Consider the following 20,807-nt stretch of genomic DNA (forward strand, 5'->3'; position numbering starts at 1 on the left):
TCGTGTGAGTGCCGGGCACTGAACTCAAATGTTCCCGCTTACATGCCAGGCACGTTACCAGTTTAGTGAGCTCCTTGGCATCTCCTCTAAGGTTTCATAACTCCTTCCTCCCCTACTCAGTGCTGGTATACTGTTCTGAATAATGTATAATCCAAATAGTGCCTCCCTCGCCAGCTAATTCTCCCAAGCACACTTCTCTTGTGGTGGAAAAGCACAATGCCCCTGGTTCTAAAGGCTTTCTAGGAACTGGACATGGATGAGGCAGGAACTGTCCACACACCAATGTTCTTCAGTGATAAAAGATTTAAATAAGCGATAACAGCTTAAGACAGAATTCTTATCTCAATTTAATTAAAGCCAGTGACTTACTGATAGAAATTCCTTAGTGACAATTAAAAATTAGCTATTTAAGGGAAACAAATTCTAATGCTATTTAAATGACTGTAAATAGGAAAAAGACTTATCTAAATTTTGTAAACAAAAGAAGTAGATTAAGAACAATTACTAATTGTTAATTATTAGTCAAGCCAAATTAAGAAGCTTTGTAAGTTGAATATTTAACACACAAAATTACCTATTGTGAGCATGAGGTTAAGGTAAAGACAAGCCCAGATCCATTTTTCAATGCAGAAAACAAGTCATCTGCATGTTAGAAAGTCATCACTATAAAGTCTCTTTACTCAGCCTATCAAGGGGGTAAACGTGTGGCCCAGCACTCAGGAGGCTGCTGCAGAGTCACAAGGCTCACAGAGGAGAGAAGCAGACGGGATGCAGTCACAGACCAGCCGCTCTCAGGAAAGGTTTCAGAAACAAGCTTTGCACAGTGTGCCCGTCTCAGAATTACTCACGTGACACAGTCTACTTCTCCTGGTGAAGAGCTTCAATGAAAGCATCAAGTTTCTCTTGAATTTCTCTAACTTTCTCTATGGAGATAAAAAGAGATAAATCCAAACATATTTACTTTTCAAACGCATCAGAAATTATTAGAGACAATTCCTTATTATTAAATCATCTATAAAACTTTAACTGCTGAGGAAAAGGGAGGAAATCACTTTCACTAAACCTCTCATGGTCCATGTCCAAGCGGATCAGAAGAGCAGCAAGCGGCTGCTCTTTGGAAGGGGAGGGGAGAAATGCTTGACAGAGCCCTTTGGGAAATTATTAAATGAAGCTGTGGAGATCTACACATAGGTGTATTCGTAGGTTCCTTGAAGCTCTATCAAAGAAATGATAAGGCTACTTTTAGGAATTAAAAGAGTAACTCGAAATGCTGCCTCCTGTCTGTTACCCAGCACTTGGGAGGTGATTATGAACTGAATGTTATCCTGGGCTGCACTGCCAGACCCTTCTGTCTCAATGACAACAGCCAAAGATCAAAGCCAGGAGACTATTTAACCATCCCGAGTCTGGAAAATGACACTTTAAAATATAAAGTAATAGGTGAAGTTATCCAGGAATATCAGGCAACACTACGCTATAAAAGGATGTGATTGGGTATCAAGCTGCCAAGGACAGATTTGTAATGGTTAATCTTTGTTGTCAACTTGACACAACCTAGGGTCACTTAGGAAGAGACCCTAGTCTCTGCCTTGATCAGACAGGCTTGAGGGAGAGTTCTTGACTGATGATTGACATGGGAGGGTCCAGCCTGCTGTGGGTAGCAGCATCCTTAGGAAGGTGGGCAGGCCTGGGCTGTACAAGGACCGGAAGCTGAGCACGAGTGAGACAGGGAGCCTGTGAGCCTCGTTCGTTTGTTCCTCTGTGGTGTCTACTTCAATGCCTGCCTTGAGTCTCAGTGGTGATTATGACCTGGAAGTGTGAGCAAAGTGAACACTTCCTCTCCAAGTTGTTCACTCAGTGTTTTGCACTACAACACAGAAGCAAACTGCAGCACCTACTGAGCCACTCGCAGGCCCTTAGGCTTCAGTCTACAGACTGCAGTTTCCTGGTGCTCTGCTTCCAGTCCTTTTGTTTTCTTTCCTCCTCCTCTTCGTCCTCCTCATATTTTTTAGGCTTTTTTTTTTTTTTTTTGAGACAAGGTCTGTCTGTAGCTCTGGCTGGCCTGCAACTTGCTCTGTAGACCAGGCTGGCCTTGAACTCACAGAGATCCGCCTGCCTCTGCCAGAGTGCTGGAATTAAAGGCATGCACAATCACCACCCAGCCTGGCTTCCATTTCTTAATTAGCAGTCAAACCAGCAAACATTTTTGGCGTTCCCAAATGAAGCCAGTTTTTGTTTTAAAACAAATCTATTCAATAGTTTATTTTTTTAAAAGTATTTTTCAGATTTTCATATACATGTACTTCATTAGCTAAACCATTCTTTAAAAGGGTTAAAAAAAAGAGCTTTTCAACTTATCTCATAGCAATTCTGGAGGAGATGCCCATGGTCTTCATACAAACTTAAACAATAAAAACCTTACTACCCCCCCCCCCCACACACACCTAACTTGACTAGCACACACAGAGAAATCCCACTAAAGTGTTTTCAGCTTCAGCAACACCTAAGCACTCCCTGGTGTAGTCTACTTGGGAATGTCATACCATACGCAGAAAGAAAATTCAATTTTATTTCACGCATGATCTAATTGCAATTGGGCAGCCACAGGGTCAGTTTGCCAACTGCTGTCCTATCAGTAATGGCCTCAGAGGGGTACACTGTCTGCAGTGTATGGCACAGTAGAGTCACTCACAGGGAACAGACAGGTCAGAGGAAGAGCTCTGTGTAAAAGATACCAAAACTCTACCAGAGCAGGTATCTAATTCTGCAAGTTCTAAAGGAAAATCCAATTTTTACAAAATTAAGAGGTAAGCAATATCTTTTTCCCTAAATGAACATTAAATGAGCATTTAACACAAAGATACAGAAAATTCTAAGTTTCCCTTAGAAAGTTATGATTTTATGATAATGTTTACAATCAGGATGTTATTGCGTGACAATGTGCTGCCTTGTCACGAGGGCGTAAGTTAGCAGCAGTGATGGGGACTGGTGTGAAGTGACGGGAGAATGGCTGTTACATGGAAAAGCAATCGTCAGCATTTTCAACCTAAAGGAATCCATTTGTCTTTCTCACCTGTACAATGAACTAGATGACATCTTATGGGACATGGAAGAAATTCTTTTAGAAAAGATTCATCTTAACTGTGCGTATATGTGTTGTGTGGTTCTGTGCAGCTAAGTGCAGTTGTGAGCTCAGCTGGTAGAGCTACCTAACCTGCACGCAGCCCTGGGTCCGTTCCCAACACTACATAAACCTATGGTTTAAGGTTTAAGAAAGCTGGATGGATTATGAGCCAATTGTGGTGGAGCACACCTATAGTACCAGCATTTGGGAGGCAGAAGCAGGCAGATCTCTGTGGTTAGAGGCTGGCATGTCTGTGTAGTTTATAGGAGGCAGAAGGAGGCAGATCTCTGTGGTTAGAGGCTGGCATGTCTGTGTAGTTTATAGGAGGCAGAAGGAGGCAGATCTCTGTGGTTAGAGGCTGGCATGTCTGTGTAGTTTATAGGAGGCAGAAGGAGTTAGATCTCTGTGGTTAGAGGCTGGCATGTCTGTGTAGTTTATAGGAGGTGAAACGGGAGGATAAGAAGAACCAGCCACCTTTGGACTTGAGCTACATAGCAAGTTCATTAACCTGGGCTACATGAGACTTATAACAACAATGACAGCCTCAAGAAGAAGGAGGAGGAGGAAGAAGAGGAGCAAGAAGGAGGAGGAGGAGGAAGAGGAGGAAGGAGGAGGAGGAGGAAGAGGAAGGAGGGGAGGAGGAGAAAGAGGAGGAGGAGGAAGAAGAGCTGGAGGAAGAAGGAGGAGGAGGAAGAAGGAGGAGGAGGAGGAAGGGGAGAAGGAGGAAGAAGAGGAGGAGGGAGAGGATGAGGAGGAAGAGGAGGAAGGTGAGGAGGAGGAAGAAGAGAAAGGAGGAGGAAAAAGAGAAGGAAGAAGGAGGAGGACGACGACCACCACCACCAGCCCACGACCACCAGCAGCCCCAGAAACTCAGGTGTGGCCATCTGACTTACACTGCTGTTTAACTGCGCCCACATTGAGAGGACTGATTAGCCATTTCTATCCGCTGTGTGCACCAGTGGCTCTCTCTCTCTCTCTCCTACTCCTAAGGTAGACTGCTGTGCAGTGGTCTGGTGACCACAAGAGCCGGCTATCCAGCTGTACTTCCCAGTGGGCACCAGCACACAGCGCTTTCTGGAGCATGTCCTTGCAGTGTTACCAGCCTCACATACGTTTTGTGGAAGATATGCACACACAGCTAGACTCGCAGTCTAACAATATTCTAAATGTGGCCTTTTTATATTAATGTTTTTTTTTTAAATCATTCTGTAGGCTAGTTGTGGAAATGACAGTATTTGTCACATTTAACCTTTGGGGAATTTTTTTCTTATGGAAGGAAAAATATTACTTATATAGAATTATTTTCTTTCTTTCCTTTTTTAAAAAGACTTTTTTAAAAATTTTTTTTATTACTTTTTTTTTTTTTTTTGAGAAAAGGCTTTGCTATATCCCAGGTTGGTCTAGAACTCACTCTGTAGTCCAGCTGGGTTTTGACCTTGAACTCATGGCAATCCTCCTGACTCAGCCTTTTGAGTTATGAGATTACAATTATGCCCTCATGCTTTGCTATGCTCAATTCTTAGAAAATCCAACATTAGCAGTATTTATAGCATATATTTTCAGGACCAGATATAACAGCAACCAAGAAGAAAAAAAAAGGAAAGCTTTTATGGCATTCATAACCATCTTTTTCTAGTAAAAGAATCTATCATGAGGTTACAAATGTATACTGGGAGTCATTTATTTGGGTTCAGCACACAAAATATTTCAAATTATATTAACTCACATTATGATAATAAAAATGTAAAGTTATTTGATATTCTAATTTATTCATGATATAGTGTTTTCTTTTTTCTCTAATAGCTAAAATATACTTTGTCAAAAGGAATCATTTCATTTGTCAGTGTATGGTTAGTGTAGAAAATCTAAATATCACATTTCAAAGATATAGTGACACAGGCAATTACTTGAGAAGATGGAAAAAGTCAGTAAATTATTCTTTTCCATCAAATTAATTATGGCTTTAAAATTTCATAATGTTTTCTCTTTTCCGTATTTCTCCTATTTTTAAAAGTATATTTTACTCTAAATTTGCTAGGAGGAAAGCTGAAACACTGTAAGAAAAGAAAAACCACCCAGGCAGCCCTTAAAGAGAGAGGGCATCATTTATCACTTGCAAAGACAGATTTATAAGAAGAGGGCCCCTTCTGTTCCTTTAAGACTGCAAAACAGATGGGAAGTGAATGGGTAGTCAATGGGACAAGGAAGCCCGTGGGAGGTGCTGCAGGATGGTTCCCAGCACAAGGGGGAGGCCAGGACTGTAGCTGCCTGACTGGGCCCTGAGAGGGCCTGTCTTCAAGCTGTTACAAAGACAAACGCTGCTCCTCATCCGGCTGTCAAACTGTTATAAATATTGGTTTGTCAAAAGACCTTCAGTGTTGAAGTTTTAAAACGGAGTTATAGCAGATAAAGGAATCACAGGGAAGAGGCGCAAACAGCTCATTAATGTAATTTTAAAAGAAGACAAAAATATAAGCTCAGAAAATATAATTCTGATTTATGTTTGAAAGCTTTAGTCAATCTCAAGTTGAGATGAAATAAAAAATGAAATACAAGTCTTAGCTCTTAACCAGATGCTCTATTAGGCAAAGTACTGTCCAGCCCGTTGAAAGCACACACCACATAAGGCGGTCTAGTTACTAATACAAGTTGTCTCTATTGAGTCAGAAATGTTTGGGACCAGAAATATTACACATTCCTGCTGTTCTAGTTGAAAACTAAGAATCTGAAAATCTAAAATGCTCAACCATATGAAAGTCAGAGAGTATCACGTGAGTACTCAAGTTTCAGACGTTCCAGCCTTTTGGATCAGAAGTGCCAACCTGCACTTGTGCAGTAGGGGCAGGAAGGGCCAAAACACAGAAAGTCCAGAATTGATGTCACATATTATTTAAATTAGAAATCATCCTCAAAATTTTAATTACTTTCTTTTTCTCAGCTGCCTGACATGGGTGCTGCAATCAAACACAGATCCTTCCTAAGAGAAGTACATGCTTTTAACCTCTAAGCTATCCCTCTGGTTCCAAATTCTAGATTCTTTTTTAAAGAAATGATTTATTAAAAAAGTGACAGGTATGTGTGCACGCATATGAAGGGGGCATATGTGCATATAAACTCTAGATTCTTGGCACTTGGTTTCACTAAGAAAACAAGCTCTGAGACACTTATTAACATTACAAAATAAGAAGCTAAATCACAAGAGTTGTTGTGTCTATGGTCACTCACAAACAGAAACCCAAGACCCAGGTGAACAGAACCATCCGTCAGTTCTAAAAGGAACCGGTGCTGACAAAGACAGCCTCCACTCTGCCATAAACATTCATGCACCTGGCTAGCTGACGAACCTCAGCAAACATCAACCTGGAAGTATGAATGAGTGGGGGATGCCTCCTCTCAGGCCTCATGCAGCTCTAAGAGACTTCTGTGAAGCCCGAGGGGCAGATGCGGTTCAAGCAGGACACAGAATTCAAACTAACAAATGATGCAGTTACATGGAAGGATCCTCTATTTCTGAATAGAACATAGTCTATTCTTTTTTTTTTTTTCGAGACAGGGTTTCTCTGTGTAGCTCTGGCTGTCCTGGAACTCACTCTGTAGACCAGGCCAGCCTCGAACTCAGAAATCCACCTGCCTCTGCCTCCCAAGTGCTGGGATTAAAGGTGTGTGCCACCACCGCCCAGCTAATCTATTTTTATAATAATAATTCTCTCTTCATTTTTAGTAGTCCATGGGAAAAACTTCAGTTTCGATGAGAATAAAATATTCAGAAGAAACAAGTGGATTCTAAGAAGCAGGGCTGCGTGCATACATTTTCCCCTGAGTACAAGAGAATCATGATTAAAACGGTGGCTAGAACTGCATGGAAGGATCCGTCCACTACGATTAAGGGGAAACAGTTTGGGCATCTTTGGAGAAGGAAGACATGATGAAGGCACGCGCACACAGGAAGGCCTTGGTCCTCAGCAGGTGGATCGACTCTCAAGGAGAGTGACAGTACGCTATAACATGGCCTCCAGGTCACACGACTCTATAAAGGAACTTTTCTAGAAGTTTTGGTTTTATTAACGTCACTTGTTCTCTGAGTACTTTAAAACCAAGGCTGTATAGAGAAAAGGAAGCGACCCGTAGCCCACCCTGCTAGATGAGACGCTGGATGTCCGTGCACTGACAGTGACCTCAAAGTCCGTGGGCAGGAGAGAACCCAGAGCTCTCAAGACACTACCCGGCCGCAATCAACAGCCTACTGAGCTACAAGCAGAATGGTAATAATCTCTGCTTGGGACAGTTTTAATCTGTACTTGTCCCTACCCCACCCCCAATAATAAAAGACTTAAAAAACTGAAAACCTAATTCCTGGTAGTATACATACTAGAATTAAAGACAGAGCTGTGTACACAACTCAGAGTAAGAAGTTGTGCAAAATGGAGGAGACAAAAGATTAACAACAAAGCAAAGCAATCTTAATTCCTGTCTCAGAAAGGGGATAAGAAGTCACTTCACGTACTTAAGTAAAATAAAAAATAGCAGCCTCCTTGTACACTTTAAAGTACAAACCTGGAGTGGAGCAGAGAGATGTGTGAAGAATAAATAAAATGGACTATTTTATATATTGATGGTAAGAGAGAAAGAAAAAAATCTCCCTAAAGAGAAACTGCGACACTTGAAAACCTCCCCAGTTCAAGCAATACTTGACTTTGTTCCCCACACAACCACGCACGACGGAATGAGAAGAACCCACTGACTTCCAACAGCAGAGGCTGAATCCACCGTGAGGCACGATGTAAGCCTATGCAATGTCTCCTAGCACTAACCTACACCTCCATCGACCCCTAAGAAATGTACTTCACAGTGAGCATACTGGTCCATGCCTTTCATCCAGGCCCTATGGAGGCAGAGGCAGGGCAATCTTTATGAACTGGTCTTCACAGCCAGGTCCAGGCCAGCCAAAGCTAAACAGAGATCCTGTCTCAAAAAACCAAAAGAAAAAAAAAAAGAAGTATATTCCCACATACTCAATGTAGGGTGTCAATAGTGGCTCTATAACCCAAGAAGTTCTCCTTATCACAAAATGTTTATGCCTTACTTGATTTTATTTTTATATACTTTCATAAGCCAGCAGATTATATATTGTGATCAGATTTGTATTTCCACTACTAGGTTCTATGTCATCCTCTTAGAATTGGAGAGAATATGTAACATTTGACTGGCTTTGAGGTGAGCACAGGCTGCCCTTCCAGAGGGACTGGGTTCAATTCCTAGCACCCTCATGGCAGTTTACAGTGGTCTACAAGGCCAGGTGCAGGGATCCAAGCCCTCTTTGGTCTCCTCAGTCATGAGGCATGCATACATATATGAGGCACTTATATATGTACTGGCAAAACACTTGTATATAAAAAACAAAATAAAATCTTTAAAGAAAAATTTGAAAAGCTTTAACCCCAACTTTAACTTTATTATTTCATTCTTATACTGCTCATCAAGGAAATGATAAGCATTATTAGAAGAGAAAAAAATTCTAGTTTTAAATATGTATCCTGGCTTCCATACTAGCACATAAATAGAATTTATTTTACAGCAGTGGTTCTCAACCTATGGGCTGCAATCCCTTTGCCAATCCTCTGTCTCTAAAAATATTTACATTATGATTCATAACAGTGGCAAAATTATAGTTAGGAAGTAGTAACAAAATTAATCTTCTGACTGGGGGTCCCTGCAACATGAAGACCCACACTAAAGGATCACAGCATTGGGGTGGGCGAGAAGCACCGCTTTAGAGTGCTGGCTGGGTTCACCACACCTTTAATCCTACCTCTCCGGCTGGAAGACAGAGGCAGGCAGATTCCTTCAACTTTAAGGCCGGCCTGCTCTAAACAGTGAGTTCTAAGCCTTACTTTTCACACAGTGAGACCCTGCCTCAAGATAAAACAAACAAAAAATCCCCACTAGAAATCCAATTCATGGATTACTGACAATAACATTGCCTTTATTCTCATTTATAATCATGATCTCATTTATAAGAATAACTTACAAATTACCATTTATAAATGTTTAATCATCTAAAATTGCATTTAAAGAAATAAAAAGGTATTGCTAATAAAGTGTTGACCGTAGTAGCCTATATAATATAATGTAAATATCCTTTTACTCTTACACCAGTTTGTTCCTCGACTGTGGGTTTAAGAAGCACATCCAGCTTTGCCGGCTCAGTTTGAACCTGCATCCTCATGAGTATCAGCAGAGTGCACTCGGGAGGCACAGGCACTCTGTGAGTAAATGACCTTCACAGAGGCTTCTCTCCAACGACTACTTTTCTTTTTCGTGCCAGCTTTGTCTTTTTCTGCCTATAACACAGAGCAGAGCCCACCTCATGCGTGCACGCTTAAGGTAAAAAGAATTCGTTTTATTTTCTCAGTTGCTGTCACTTTCCCCTTGTTCTGAAAAATACCTTCACAATGGCAGAACTTACAAAATAACTCTTATCCAGAAACGATGTCTTAAAGAGTTAATAGTAACATAAAACAGAAATGTTTATTCTGCAGTAAAAAGTAGCAATCTTTCCTTTTTACAAACATACATAACTAGATATAACCATTTCACAACATTTGAATGCCAAAGAAAATGTGTTGTGATAAACTTAAATTCTTAATGTGGAAATTATTAAGTTTTTTTATTCTTTCCTGTGGTGAATTGGATGGACTAGCAATTAGGGAACTATTGAGGGCCCATAAATCAGTGGTTTGCATGCTGTGAAAGCTAGACCACAAGAAGTCAGTCAGAGAGGGGCTGGCACCAGCTGAATCCAGCGGAGTCAGCTGCTCCCAAGGGATGGAGCAAGAGCTTCCGTGAGACAGAGGAGATCCCGCACCTCTCTCTCTCCCTCCCTTTGAAGTCCAGAGAAGGGCTAACAAAAGTCAGTATTAAAATAGTGATCGGATAAGATGAAATAAACTATTTCCTCTCCAAAATAAAAAATAAAAATTTAAAATTAAAAAAAAAAAGAAAGAAAAAAGAAAAAGCTGATAGGTAGGAGCCTGAAATCGTTTCAGGTTGTGGATTATGCATTTTCTAACAGCCTTTCAAACTGAAAATTGTGGGCTGTGAACTTACTTTATATATATTTTTTCATTTAAGTTCATTTCTTAGGCTATAAAATATGTAAAATATTCCTATGTCACTAAGATATTTTACTGTGTTTTTCTGTTATATTTTGTAATATTGTAATATATTTTTAATTTTATAAAAAGAAAAATAGAGATTGAGCATTCACTGACCATGTGCGATCTATAATACAAGGCATAACAAATTCATGAATGAATCAAATCATCTTGCTAGGGCGGGTCAATCATAATAGTCATGATAGTATTTTCTCTGGATGGTCATTTGGCTGATTTACAGTTATGCAGTGAGAAGGCAGTATTCTTTCTGCTCAATGACACAGCCATGGCAGTGGCTAAGTATGCTTTTAATCACTGAGGGAGGGCAAGAAAGTAGGTAGGAGGAAAATATTGGTTTAGGTGACATGGTAATGACCTAGAAGGCATAAGAAAAAGAGGGACAGAACCTGTCCAGAAGCCAGGCAAGTATTGGAGCCAACGAAACAGGAGAGGGCCACAGGAGAAGAGAGCCGGGCGGCAGTTCCAACTGCTCCTGCCTTCCGCCCTGCCGCTCTGTGCCCACCCTTCTTTCATTTTATTCCAGTGCATGTCTAAGTGCCTGCACGTCTGTGTGGCCACCATGTGTGTCTGGTGCCCAGAGGCCAGGACAGCGTGCTGAGTCTCCTGGAGCTGAGGTCCAGGCAGTTGTGAGCTGCCTGATGTGGGTGCTGGGAACTGAACCTGGGCCGGTTGTAAGAGCAATGAGAAGCCATCTCTCAAGTTCCCTCTTCCCTTTTCTCCTCTGGACCTCGGTACTAAAATTCAATGTCACCCTTTCCTTTAAACTGATTGCTTTTGTTAAATCTACAGAAACAAAATTGACTACCACATTTGGAATTCAAAGGACTTAAATACAACTTTAGCCAAGATTACTTAGCTAATCTGTCCCAACTAATGAAGGGACCCTGCCCTGCTGTGAACAGAAGAGTGCTGTAGAACCCGCTTGGGGCGGTGAGGTGGCGAGCAGCCAGAATCACAGGCAACTTCCTGTAAGTTAGGTTCCCGTTGAGAATTAATAAGCGTTGTGGGTGGTTTCAGTCCCGTATCATCCAGGTCCATTGATCTCATCCTTGACAGTAGCAGGTGCCAGGGAAGAGTAGAAATACAAAGTAATCAACAGAAATTAAATCTCAGACTCACATGACATTCTACCTCTCTGAACAGAGTAAAACAAAAACATTCCAGCTAACTGTATTTCTGTTAGCTATGCCCTACCTGCGTTTAAATTCAGATTTAAAATGGCATGAAGAAATTCTTACAACTATCCCATAAATTAGGATGGTGTTTGGGTCACTGAACTCATCTTTGTAGACTTAGGAGGCTTTGTTAGGTTCCTAATTGTGGCCTTACAAATCTGTCACTTACTCATCTGTTGCTTCCCTTGTGTCATTGTAATTTTAAAATGAACAAATGCATCTGTTTTCTGTCATTAAATAATATTAACCATGGTGAGCAGAGTTCTCATAGTAAACATGACTTCTGTTGCTGAATATCGGGTAATTCAGAGGAAAAAACCCCTTCATATCTGTAGTCTCTATAGACAAGTGAGTGTCACACAGCCAAAGATACAAAGGTTGTATCGTTGCTCCTTTCTAATTATCAAGAGAGAGCACAGGATGGCGGATAAGAGGAGGCTGGGAACGAGAAGAAACACAAAGAGGAGCCGGAGCAGCATTGTATGCGCTCAAGAGAAACAAGCTCTAAGTTTCCAGTAACAATTGCTTGCTGTCTGGGAGATGCTCAGGCATCAAACAATAAAGAACCGTCAACAGAGGCAAGAGGCCTCGCACGCACGCACGCATGCACGCACACTGCTGCTCTCCTGCTCTTTAATCCTTCTGAGCTCGGGTACAAAGGCCAGCTGTTGCCACCTCGGGCACGGTGGAGCAGTCAGCAGAGCAGATTAACTGGGGTGGCGAAAGGGGATATTGCAAAATTCTAAATTAGCAGCCACTTTGAGTCACTGCTTTTAACATGAACACTATTCAACTGCACCATTACAATGTGCATGCACAATGACAGCCAGAGTTTATTAGTTTTTATATTTCATACATTTTATGTTCATATTGGTAAATATGAAAAAATATACAGAAACTTGGTAGAGAACATTTCAACACCTTAACCCTGCTTAACAAAACCCCAAAAGTTAGAATAACAGCCAGTTAAAATGGAAAGGGTTGGTGTATGTCACAGCTGGACCTTAGGACTCAGGTATGAACACAACACACTGAAGAGCTCTTTAGTTTGGGGCCTGGGGCTGTAGTTCAGTTGGGACAGTTTGCTGGGCATGGGGTCTAGAAGCCTTGCTCCCAGCACTCAGCAGGCGGGAGCGAGTTGAACATGAAGTTCAAAATCTTAGCTACATAGAGTTTGAGACCAGCAGTGGGGGGTGGGGTGGGGTGGGGTGGGGTGGGGGAGAGGGACGAACACATCCAGGTTTGGGGCACCTCTGATTATAGTGGGACCTGGCAGTCTGGAGAAAGTTTATAGGCCAAATAAAGACAGGCTTCCTTCAGTTCATCTACTGAATTCACCATGTATATGGTGTTTCTTTAGAGGTTTTCACAAAGTGAAAGTCTCCTTTCGTGGCAGGAATGACCAAGGATAAGAAAATCACTGCTGACCCCAGGGGACTGTCTCCCTGACATTCCACTATGTACACATCTCAATACAAAGGGTAATTGTATACAATTATACTTTCCAAAGCCTTGAGTTTTGTCCTGTAATAAATTAAAAAAATCATCAGATACTATGTGTTTCTAAGTCTCCATTTTTTATTATGAGAAAAACAACTATTGTTAAGCCACAAATCTGTGGTGGAGACCCCAGTGAGAACTTATGGAAAGCAGTCTCCAGGCTCTAGACAAGGGCACAAATATTAGCTCACATCCATAAAAAACTTCATGTTTTGCACAGAGCTAGAAACTTGTAATATAATCAGTAAAATAATTCTTTTTCAGAACAAGCTGTCTAAATCAGTGATTGACACTATCCCTTTGATCCCTGGCTATCAGTGATTGTGCATACACAAGGAGTAAAGAGTATAACTTGAAGGCAGGCGGTGGTGGCGCACACCTTTATTCTTAGCACTCTGAAGGCAGAGGTAGGTGGATCTCTGAGTCCACAGGACAGCCAGGGTTGTTCCAAAACAACAACAAAGTATAACTTGGGCCTCAGTGGACATGAGTTATGTAAAGGCATCTCACCATGTACCGAGGAAACTTAACCAGTGTTATTAGTGTGCAGGGCTTAAACTTCTATAGTGGGGAAAACAGAACAGACCTCAGAATGTCAGTACTCTGTTTTTAATATGCTGACAATCATGAATTCAAACATTATAGAAAGGACAACTTTTGCCACCTAGAAGAAAGTAATTTTAATAGAACTTAATTTTGATATATAGGCACACTACTAAAATTTCATAGGTAAGTGAGTTGTTTCAGTGGTTAAGTGTTCTTCCAGAGGTTCTGAGTTCAAATCCAGCAACCTCATGGTGGCTCACAACCATCTATAATGGGATCTAATGCATTCTTCTGGCATGTATGAGTACATGCAGACAGAACACTAACACATCAAATACATAAATCTTTAAAAAAAATTCACATGCAATCCAAATCTTCATAGATGGTTCTTCATTTAGACACTAGAATCTGTTGAGCTTGCTCTTACTACAGAATCAAGATTCTCATAAAGGTCACATGGCCTGTTTATACACTGTAGGGAGAAACTGAGACAGAAGGATGAACTATGTATCTCACTCAAGTGTCCCATGAGTACTCTGTTCTTGGACATCGTCAGAGTATATCTGTGAGTCCCATTTTCTGTGTTTTCACATGACACTGATCTTGTATTAGCTAGAAATATAAACGTTTTTCTTTTCCTGTTTCACCCGGCTACAGAAAAGCTGTAACTATAGAATCATCATCTCTCTAGAAGCATTTACTGCGATTAGGCTTTCTCACATCTAAATGTTGATGTAGACAGCTGGAAGCAACTGTATGTCCTTAAATAAATCACAACTGAACAAGCACATCACAAACAACAAACTGAAACCAATACAGATACAGTACTTGCAAGGGATACAGACTACATTTCTGACTGGTTGGACTCCTGTTTCAGTCTTGCCTTGTCTTTGATATATCCGATGCCCTCAGGCCAGCTATTTTGTAGACAGTATTTACTTATGGTTTTTATGATGTACTGCCACATCTAAAGTCATATATCTTTAGTAAAAACAGCATTCTATAAGGTGGCATAGGATTCTGATTTGACTATATGAATCAGGTGGTGACTGCTCAGATTTTTTTCATGATATAGTTACCTTTTAAAATTAGCAAGTATTTTCTTTTAAAACAATCAATAATAGATCTTTTCTGTTGAGAATATTTTGGGTGGTAAGATAAACATTCTATTCTTCACTACTAATTTCATCCCTCCCCCCATATAATTCCTAACTCATGGATTTGTGTTTCATTCAATAAGCTACAATATGTCACTGTCTCAATTACCTGAGGTCTACCAGTTGCAGTATCAACCAGTGCCTGTGTTGTGTGATAACGACACGTCACACATCAAACACATCCTTATTTCTTACTCTAAAGAATTCCAGACTCATCCTGTTCTTCCCATGGTCCTGCTATGAATACTGCTGTGTGTCCAAGAGTCCTGACTTCTGTCAAGTCTCCTGACACAGATGTGGGCCTTACTCCCATTTCTTTGATCTTCTTAACTGTATCTTATTGCTTTACTTTGGTAGAGATGACACACTACTTATAACTGCACTTTACCGAACAATCAGTTGGTAAATATCCAAAGTGATGAATGATTGAAAACTAGGTACATTTATGACTGGCAAATCATGACAGTTACCAACATGTTAGTACACTCTATGTGACAGCATTATTCACAATCTGAGCTCATGCTTAGCTCTCTCTACTGCACAATATAAATCCCTATCCTATATCCCAAATGCATCTGCAAGACTAGACACCTTGTTCCCTACCATACAGCCGTGACTAAGAAGCCTAGAGAGCAGTCTGGCTGGAAGCATCCCTGACTATATTCCCAATCTTCTTAGACCTAAGAAAAGCAGTACAGAAAGGGACGTTCGGGACTTTAAACCACTGGCAGTCACGGCTCATCTCCGTTAGTGTGACTGATGACGATGAGTCATGGGTGAACCCCTGCTTTTAAGGACATTATTTTGAACATTAACACCATAACTCTATTTGCACAAAAGTCACAAATCACTTCAAGGGGGTCTTACGACTGCTTACTTAGGAAAATCTCCAGAACGTGGAACCTGGCTTGGCAGATCACATATCTGAGTTAGTAATATACTTTCTTTAAATAATCAAATTACAACTGGAGAGTAATGAGAGTGTATAGGCTCTATTATAAGACATAAAAAAGCACATCATTTTTCTGTCACTTAAAAATATAGAAGCTGGTAAAATCCATTGAATTAATTCAGTCTGATAGCTATATCCCAAGGGACACAGAAATTATTCACACTAAGCATGGAACTGTAAGTCAGGAACTTCCAAATGTTTGCTGAATGACCTTATGAATCACCACAACAGACATCTTACCAGCACAGAAGCTTTGTGGGGCTTTGAGGATTCCGTATGTAAGATACAACAGCTGAACAGTGAATCAGGCTTGCATACAGGGTTTCTGCAGAAGCACAAACTTAACTACTCTTCCAAAGAGGCAGGAAACAGTCAAATATGATGGAAATGGAAATTAGTAAAATGAGATATATACATTAAAAAAGAAAGGAAGAAAGAATAAAGCAAGAGTGCCAAGAGAAAGCAACGGGAGCACAGATAACCTGAAAGTGAACGCCAGGATGGGCAGGCGGGCGGCGCAGACAGAAAGGGGAGCAGGGCCGAGGCACAGGCACAAGGCCAGGGAAACCCTGCCTGCCCATCTCTTCTGGATATTTTTGTGGCTGACTACAGAACTATAAACTGAACTTAAAAACTGTTTCCAACCTTGAAATCCTTCTTCCTACTCAGTGTTTGTTTTCTTTCATATCAGAAAAAATAAATTTAAGCACACTCTGAAATGAAAAACAGTTTCACAAGCTCAAAGAAGGGGACACTTATACCTAGCTAGACTCAGAAGCGCTGACTCCAAGAGTCACATAATAATGTTAATGCGTCTCTGATCACCCTGGGCTCTCTAAGATCCAGGCTAGGATCCACGCTAGCAAGTTTCCAGCCTTTAAGAACCAAACATGCTTCCAAGAAGCAAAGTTGCAGGTGGGATGCTCTAGGCCTAAAGCCCAAGCAGAGCTAGCAGGGTGCCGGCAGCATGGTCCCATGGTACACATCTGTGTGGGGTACGCTGATGCAGTGTGCTGGAGTACAAGCATGTAGAGAGAGTTTCCAGGAAAGCCTGGTCTGGCTTCAGAGGAGAGGACCCTCAGGACCCACAGGTAAGGGAGAGGATACAGGACAGACAGGATGCGGAGACCCCTGACACAAGGGTCAGATCATGAACTCTGGGAAAGGAGTTTATAAAGATTAGCCTCTCAGAGGATGCCACAGCGTGCAAGGTAAAGAGGACACGGCACAGGGTGAGGCACTGTGGTGGTGGTCTGGTATTAGATAGCTAAGATTCCAAGCTTAACATTTGTATAATGGGGGGTGGTAGCAAAGTTTGGTTATATATTAAGAGGACTGATCAAAATAAGTAACTATGTTAAGGATTCTAGAAGCCAGTTCCACACTAAACTCAGGAGATAGCAGGTGCTAGCGAGGATGGGGAGAAAGAAGAACACTCCTCCACTGCATGTGGGATTGCAAGTTGGTAAAACCACTCTGGAAATCAGTCTGGCAGTTCTTCAGAAAACTGGGCATGATATTACTACAGGGCCCTGGTATATACTCCTGGGCATATACCCAGAGGATTCCCCAGCATGTAATAAGGATACATGCCACCTCATGTTCATAGCAGCCCTATTTATAATAGCCAGAAGCTGGAAAGAACCCAGATGTCCCTCAATGGAGGAATGGATACAGAAAATGTGATATATTTACATTATGGAATACTACTCAGCTATTAAAAACAATGAATTCATGAAATTCTTAGGCAAATGGATGGAACTGGAAAATATCATCCTAAGTGAGGTAACCCAATCCCAAAAGAATACACATGGTATGTACTCACTGATAAGTCCAGAAGCACAGAATACCCAAGACACAATTCACATATCAAATGATGACCAAAAAGAAGGAAGGAAAGGTCCCTGGTCCTGGAAAGGCTTGATGCAGCAATGTAGGGGATTACCAAGATAGGGAAATGGGGGGTGGGTGTTGACCGAGGAACAGGGGGAAGGGAGAGGGCTTGTGGGATTTTCCAGGGAACCAGGAAAGGGGAAATCATTTGAAATGTAAATAAAGAATATAGCTAATTAAAAAGGGAAACAAACAAACAAAGAATTACAAGTATGGGAAAGAGCAAAGTCAAGAACAGACCAGACAGTATTGGATACAACTTGGAACAGTGCGCTTCTACTTAAGAGTCTTCAATAGATACACAAAATTAGGAGTAGGTATGCATGTACACACACACACATACACACACACACACACATTTTTGACTGGGAATACCTAAGAACTCATATTTCACGAACAAGTATATCTAGCTCTTAGACCGTGATTTCTAAATACCATTCTAAAACAAAAAAGGAAAGAAGAAAGTAAGTACATTCTGTTAGGGAATGAGCCTAGACATCGTGTTGTGTGGTAGGACAATACCTACCACATAAAGGATGAATGAGGTCTAAGGATTAGCTACAGTGACACTCTGATTTTGCGAGTTGCTAGGAGAAAAATCTCTATTCCTAGGAAACGCTCATTCAAGTATTTGGAAGTGATAAGATTTTAGGTCAATGTCTTATTTTAACAATTCAGAATAAAACAAGTTCTTCATACACAGGTAGCTGAGACTTGTTCTTTAAGCTTGAGAGTAAATGGGAGACATGAGGATGTGGATGAGAACCAGGAAGCTGGGGGAGGAGAAAGGACTTACTGAGGTCTTCTGCCAGCTGAACTCGCTTGCCAGTGAGCAACTTAACCTTCTTCTCACCGTCTTCAGCAAAATCTTCTAATACCTCTTTAACATTTTTCTCTAGTCGCCTAACTGTTCAAAGTAAATAAAAACACAGAAGAGCAGTTTTCATAAATTTATAAAATGAAAAATTTCCTGATACAACGAAAACAGCATCACCATGTTAGTTATTCCTCTCAATTCACATTTCTCATTTTCTAGTACATTTATCAGTATAAACCTTATCCACAGTCTGGGGATGACATATTCTTAAGCCATAACAACAGACATACAAATTTCAAAAACACAAAGTAATGCTCAGGATGCTTCTCTTTTTATTATAATTTTAATCTAATGGAAGTAGATTTGTAGCATTTTTTATCCATATTATTTTCTGATTGTAATTTATTTTTTAATTAATATTTCAGAGCACATTATGATTCTAAGGCTTTTCTAATCACTGTGTTTTGAGGAGTTGTCTTACCTTCAGTGTTTGTGAGCTGCTGCCTCAATGTATTGGCAGTGATAGCGAGCATGCGCTGTATTCGCCAAAACAGGACCACATCATTGCATTCCAGCTGGGATGGTGAACCGTTCAGAAGATCAGATGGAAATGGAAAAACAAGGCCTAGATCAATTACATAGAACTTATTTCCTAAGGTTTAGTAAAAATATCAGTGCATATCTAACACACACACACACACACACACACACACACACACACACACACACACCTCTTTTGAGCTGAAATAAACCCAGAAAAGCACTTAGAATAAGCTTCAGTTTAGCAACAGCACAGATTAGCAGAGCTTTTCAAGGGCTCTTTTAAAACATTTTCTTTCTGAGAAAATGTGAGAAGGCGGAAGTGTGCTGCCACCTAGGGGCTGCTTTAAAGGGAATGCTAGCTATGTCCATTCCAATCAGTGATGTGAGAAAATAATTACGGCACAGAAAATGCATCATAAAGCAGCATTCCTATACGGTCCCTAGCGCACAAGCCAACAGCTATGCTAAACACATCCTCCTCTTAAATACGAACACAAAACTGTTTCCAGTCACTTGGGTACAAGAGACTGTCGCTCTTAACACATTCTTACAGCTCCTGATGATACACATGGAAGTCAGTTACTGCTAAACTGGTAAATCTCTAACAAGATGAAAGGTTATTCTTTATAAGTTACACATTCTTTTCTTAAGCTCAAGGGCTTAAGATTCATAGTAAAGCAGAAGTTTACTTTTTACCGTCTTTCTTCCATCAATTATTACTAAAATTTACTTATTTTTCTTTGTGAGACCTCACCTCAGAATCTATAAAATGCCTCTGGTAGTAATAAAAACCTCTGCGACAAAGGTTACAATGATTTAGAGCTGTTTTTAAGAAATGTCTTCTGTAAACTTGATGCCAAGTATCCTTAATCTAAAATAAGAAAAGAAAAACCAATGTTATGATAGATGTTGTTGTCCACTAAAAGTTAGCTGTATACAAGATTTACTTTTAAAAGTTAACTAAGGGGCAGGTTTCCAAGTTCGAGGCCAACCTGGTCTACAGATTTGAGTTGCAGGGCAGAGAGAAGTCCTGTCTCAAACAACAAAACAAACAGAAAAAAAACTGTTGCCCAGTAGTGGTGGTGCACTCCTTTAATCCTAGCATGAAGGAGGCAGAGGCAGGTGGGGTTGAGGCCAGCCTGGTCCGCAGAGATAGTTCCTAGGCAGCTAGGGCTACACAAAGAAATCTGGTCTTACAAAAGAGTTAATTAAAAGCAATACCTTTAAATCCACTTATATAAATTTTCAAGTCAAATGTTAGATTTATTAGTTTACACACTTCAAAATCTACAAAGTTCTAAGCAAGCGGGCATCTCCATCCAGACTGTCCTCACTGCACAGGGCGGGTGGTGAGGGATGGGTGGGGAAGGCAAGGCATGGAGAGCACAGAAGCCTTGTCTAAGGGCAGAGACTGTGTCCACCAGCTGACAACAGTGCCCCTACCTCTGCGGCACTATGGTCTGTCAGAGCATGTACTAGTTGTCACATCTAGTAACAACAATAATGCTAGTAGGCCCAACAATACCAACCCCATCCAGGAGATAACAATTACTAAAGGGAGTAGTGTTACTAACACAATCCAACAGCTGAGAAGCCACCCCCCCTCCCCCATCCCATATTTTTATACTGAACAAAATGTAACTAGGAAAAAAACAAAGAAAACAAATTGAGACTTTCTTGTCTGCAGCAAGTAGCAACCTGGTCCACTCTACTTTCAAGAGAAAAACCACCACTGCATTAACCTGAGTGTCCTAAAATTAGATGTGTCAAAGCACAGAGATCTGGAGCATTCCTGCCCCGACACACATGGGACCAGACTGTTCTACAGATGGGAGTTTTGGGTAGGATGATCTTGTAATATTTACATATACACCTTGGAGGTAGAATAAAGGTCTAAACACTTACACATACCTTATACATACAGT

The 20,807-nt window shown here is 40.9% G+C and overlaps 1 protein-coding gene across 4 annotated transcripts in view; it reads right to left on the minus strand.

The window, feature by feature from the left end:
* Positions 1-20,807, minus strand: part of Opa1 (OPA1 mitochondrial dynamin like GTPase) — a 72,763-nt gene that overhangs the window by 4,213 nt on the left and 47,743 nt on the right. For all 4 annotated transcript variants that reach the window (XM_052158249.1, XM_052158252.1, XM_052158250.1 and 1 more), the window contains 4 exons: positions 19,637-19,753; positions 18,821-18,914; positions 18,319-18,429; positions 849-923 (listed from right to left, as the gene is read on the minus strand). In XM_052158249.1, coding sequence (XP_052014209.1) covers positions 859-923; positions 18,319-18,429; positions 18,821-18,914; positions 19,637-19,753 — 387 coding nt within the window. In that variant the 3' untranslated portion in view covers positions 849-858. The remainder of the gene's footprint in view (positions 1-848; positions 924-18,318; positions 18,430-18,820; positions 18,915-19,636; positions 19,754-20,807) is intronic.

The sequence above is a fragment of the Apodemus sylvaticus genome, chromosome 15, assembly GCF_947179515.1.
Source record: "Apodemus sylvaticus chromosome 15, mApoSyl1.1, whole genome shotgun sequence".
Taxonomy (NCBI): domain Eukaryota; kingdom Metazoa; phylum Chordata; class Mammalia; order Rodentia; family Muridae; genus Apodemus; species Apodemus sylvaticus.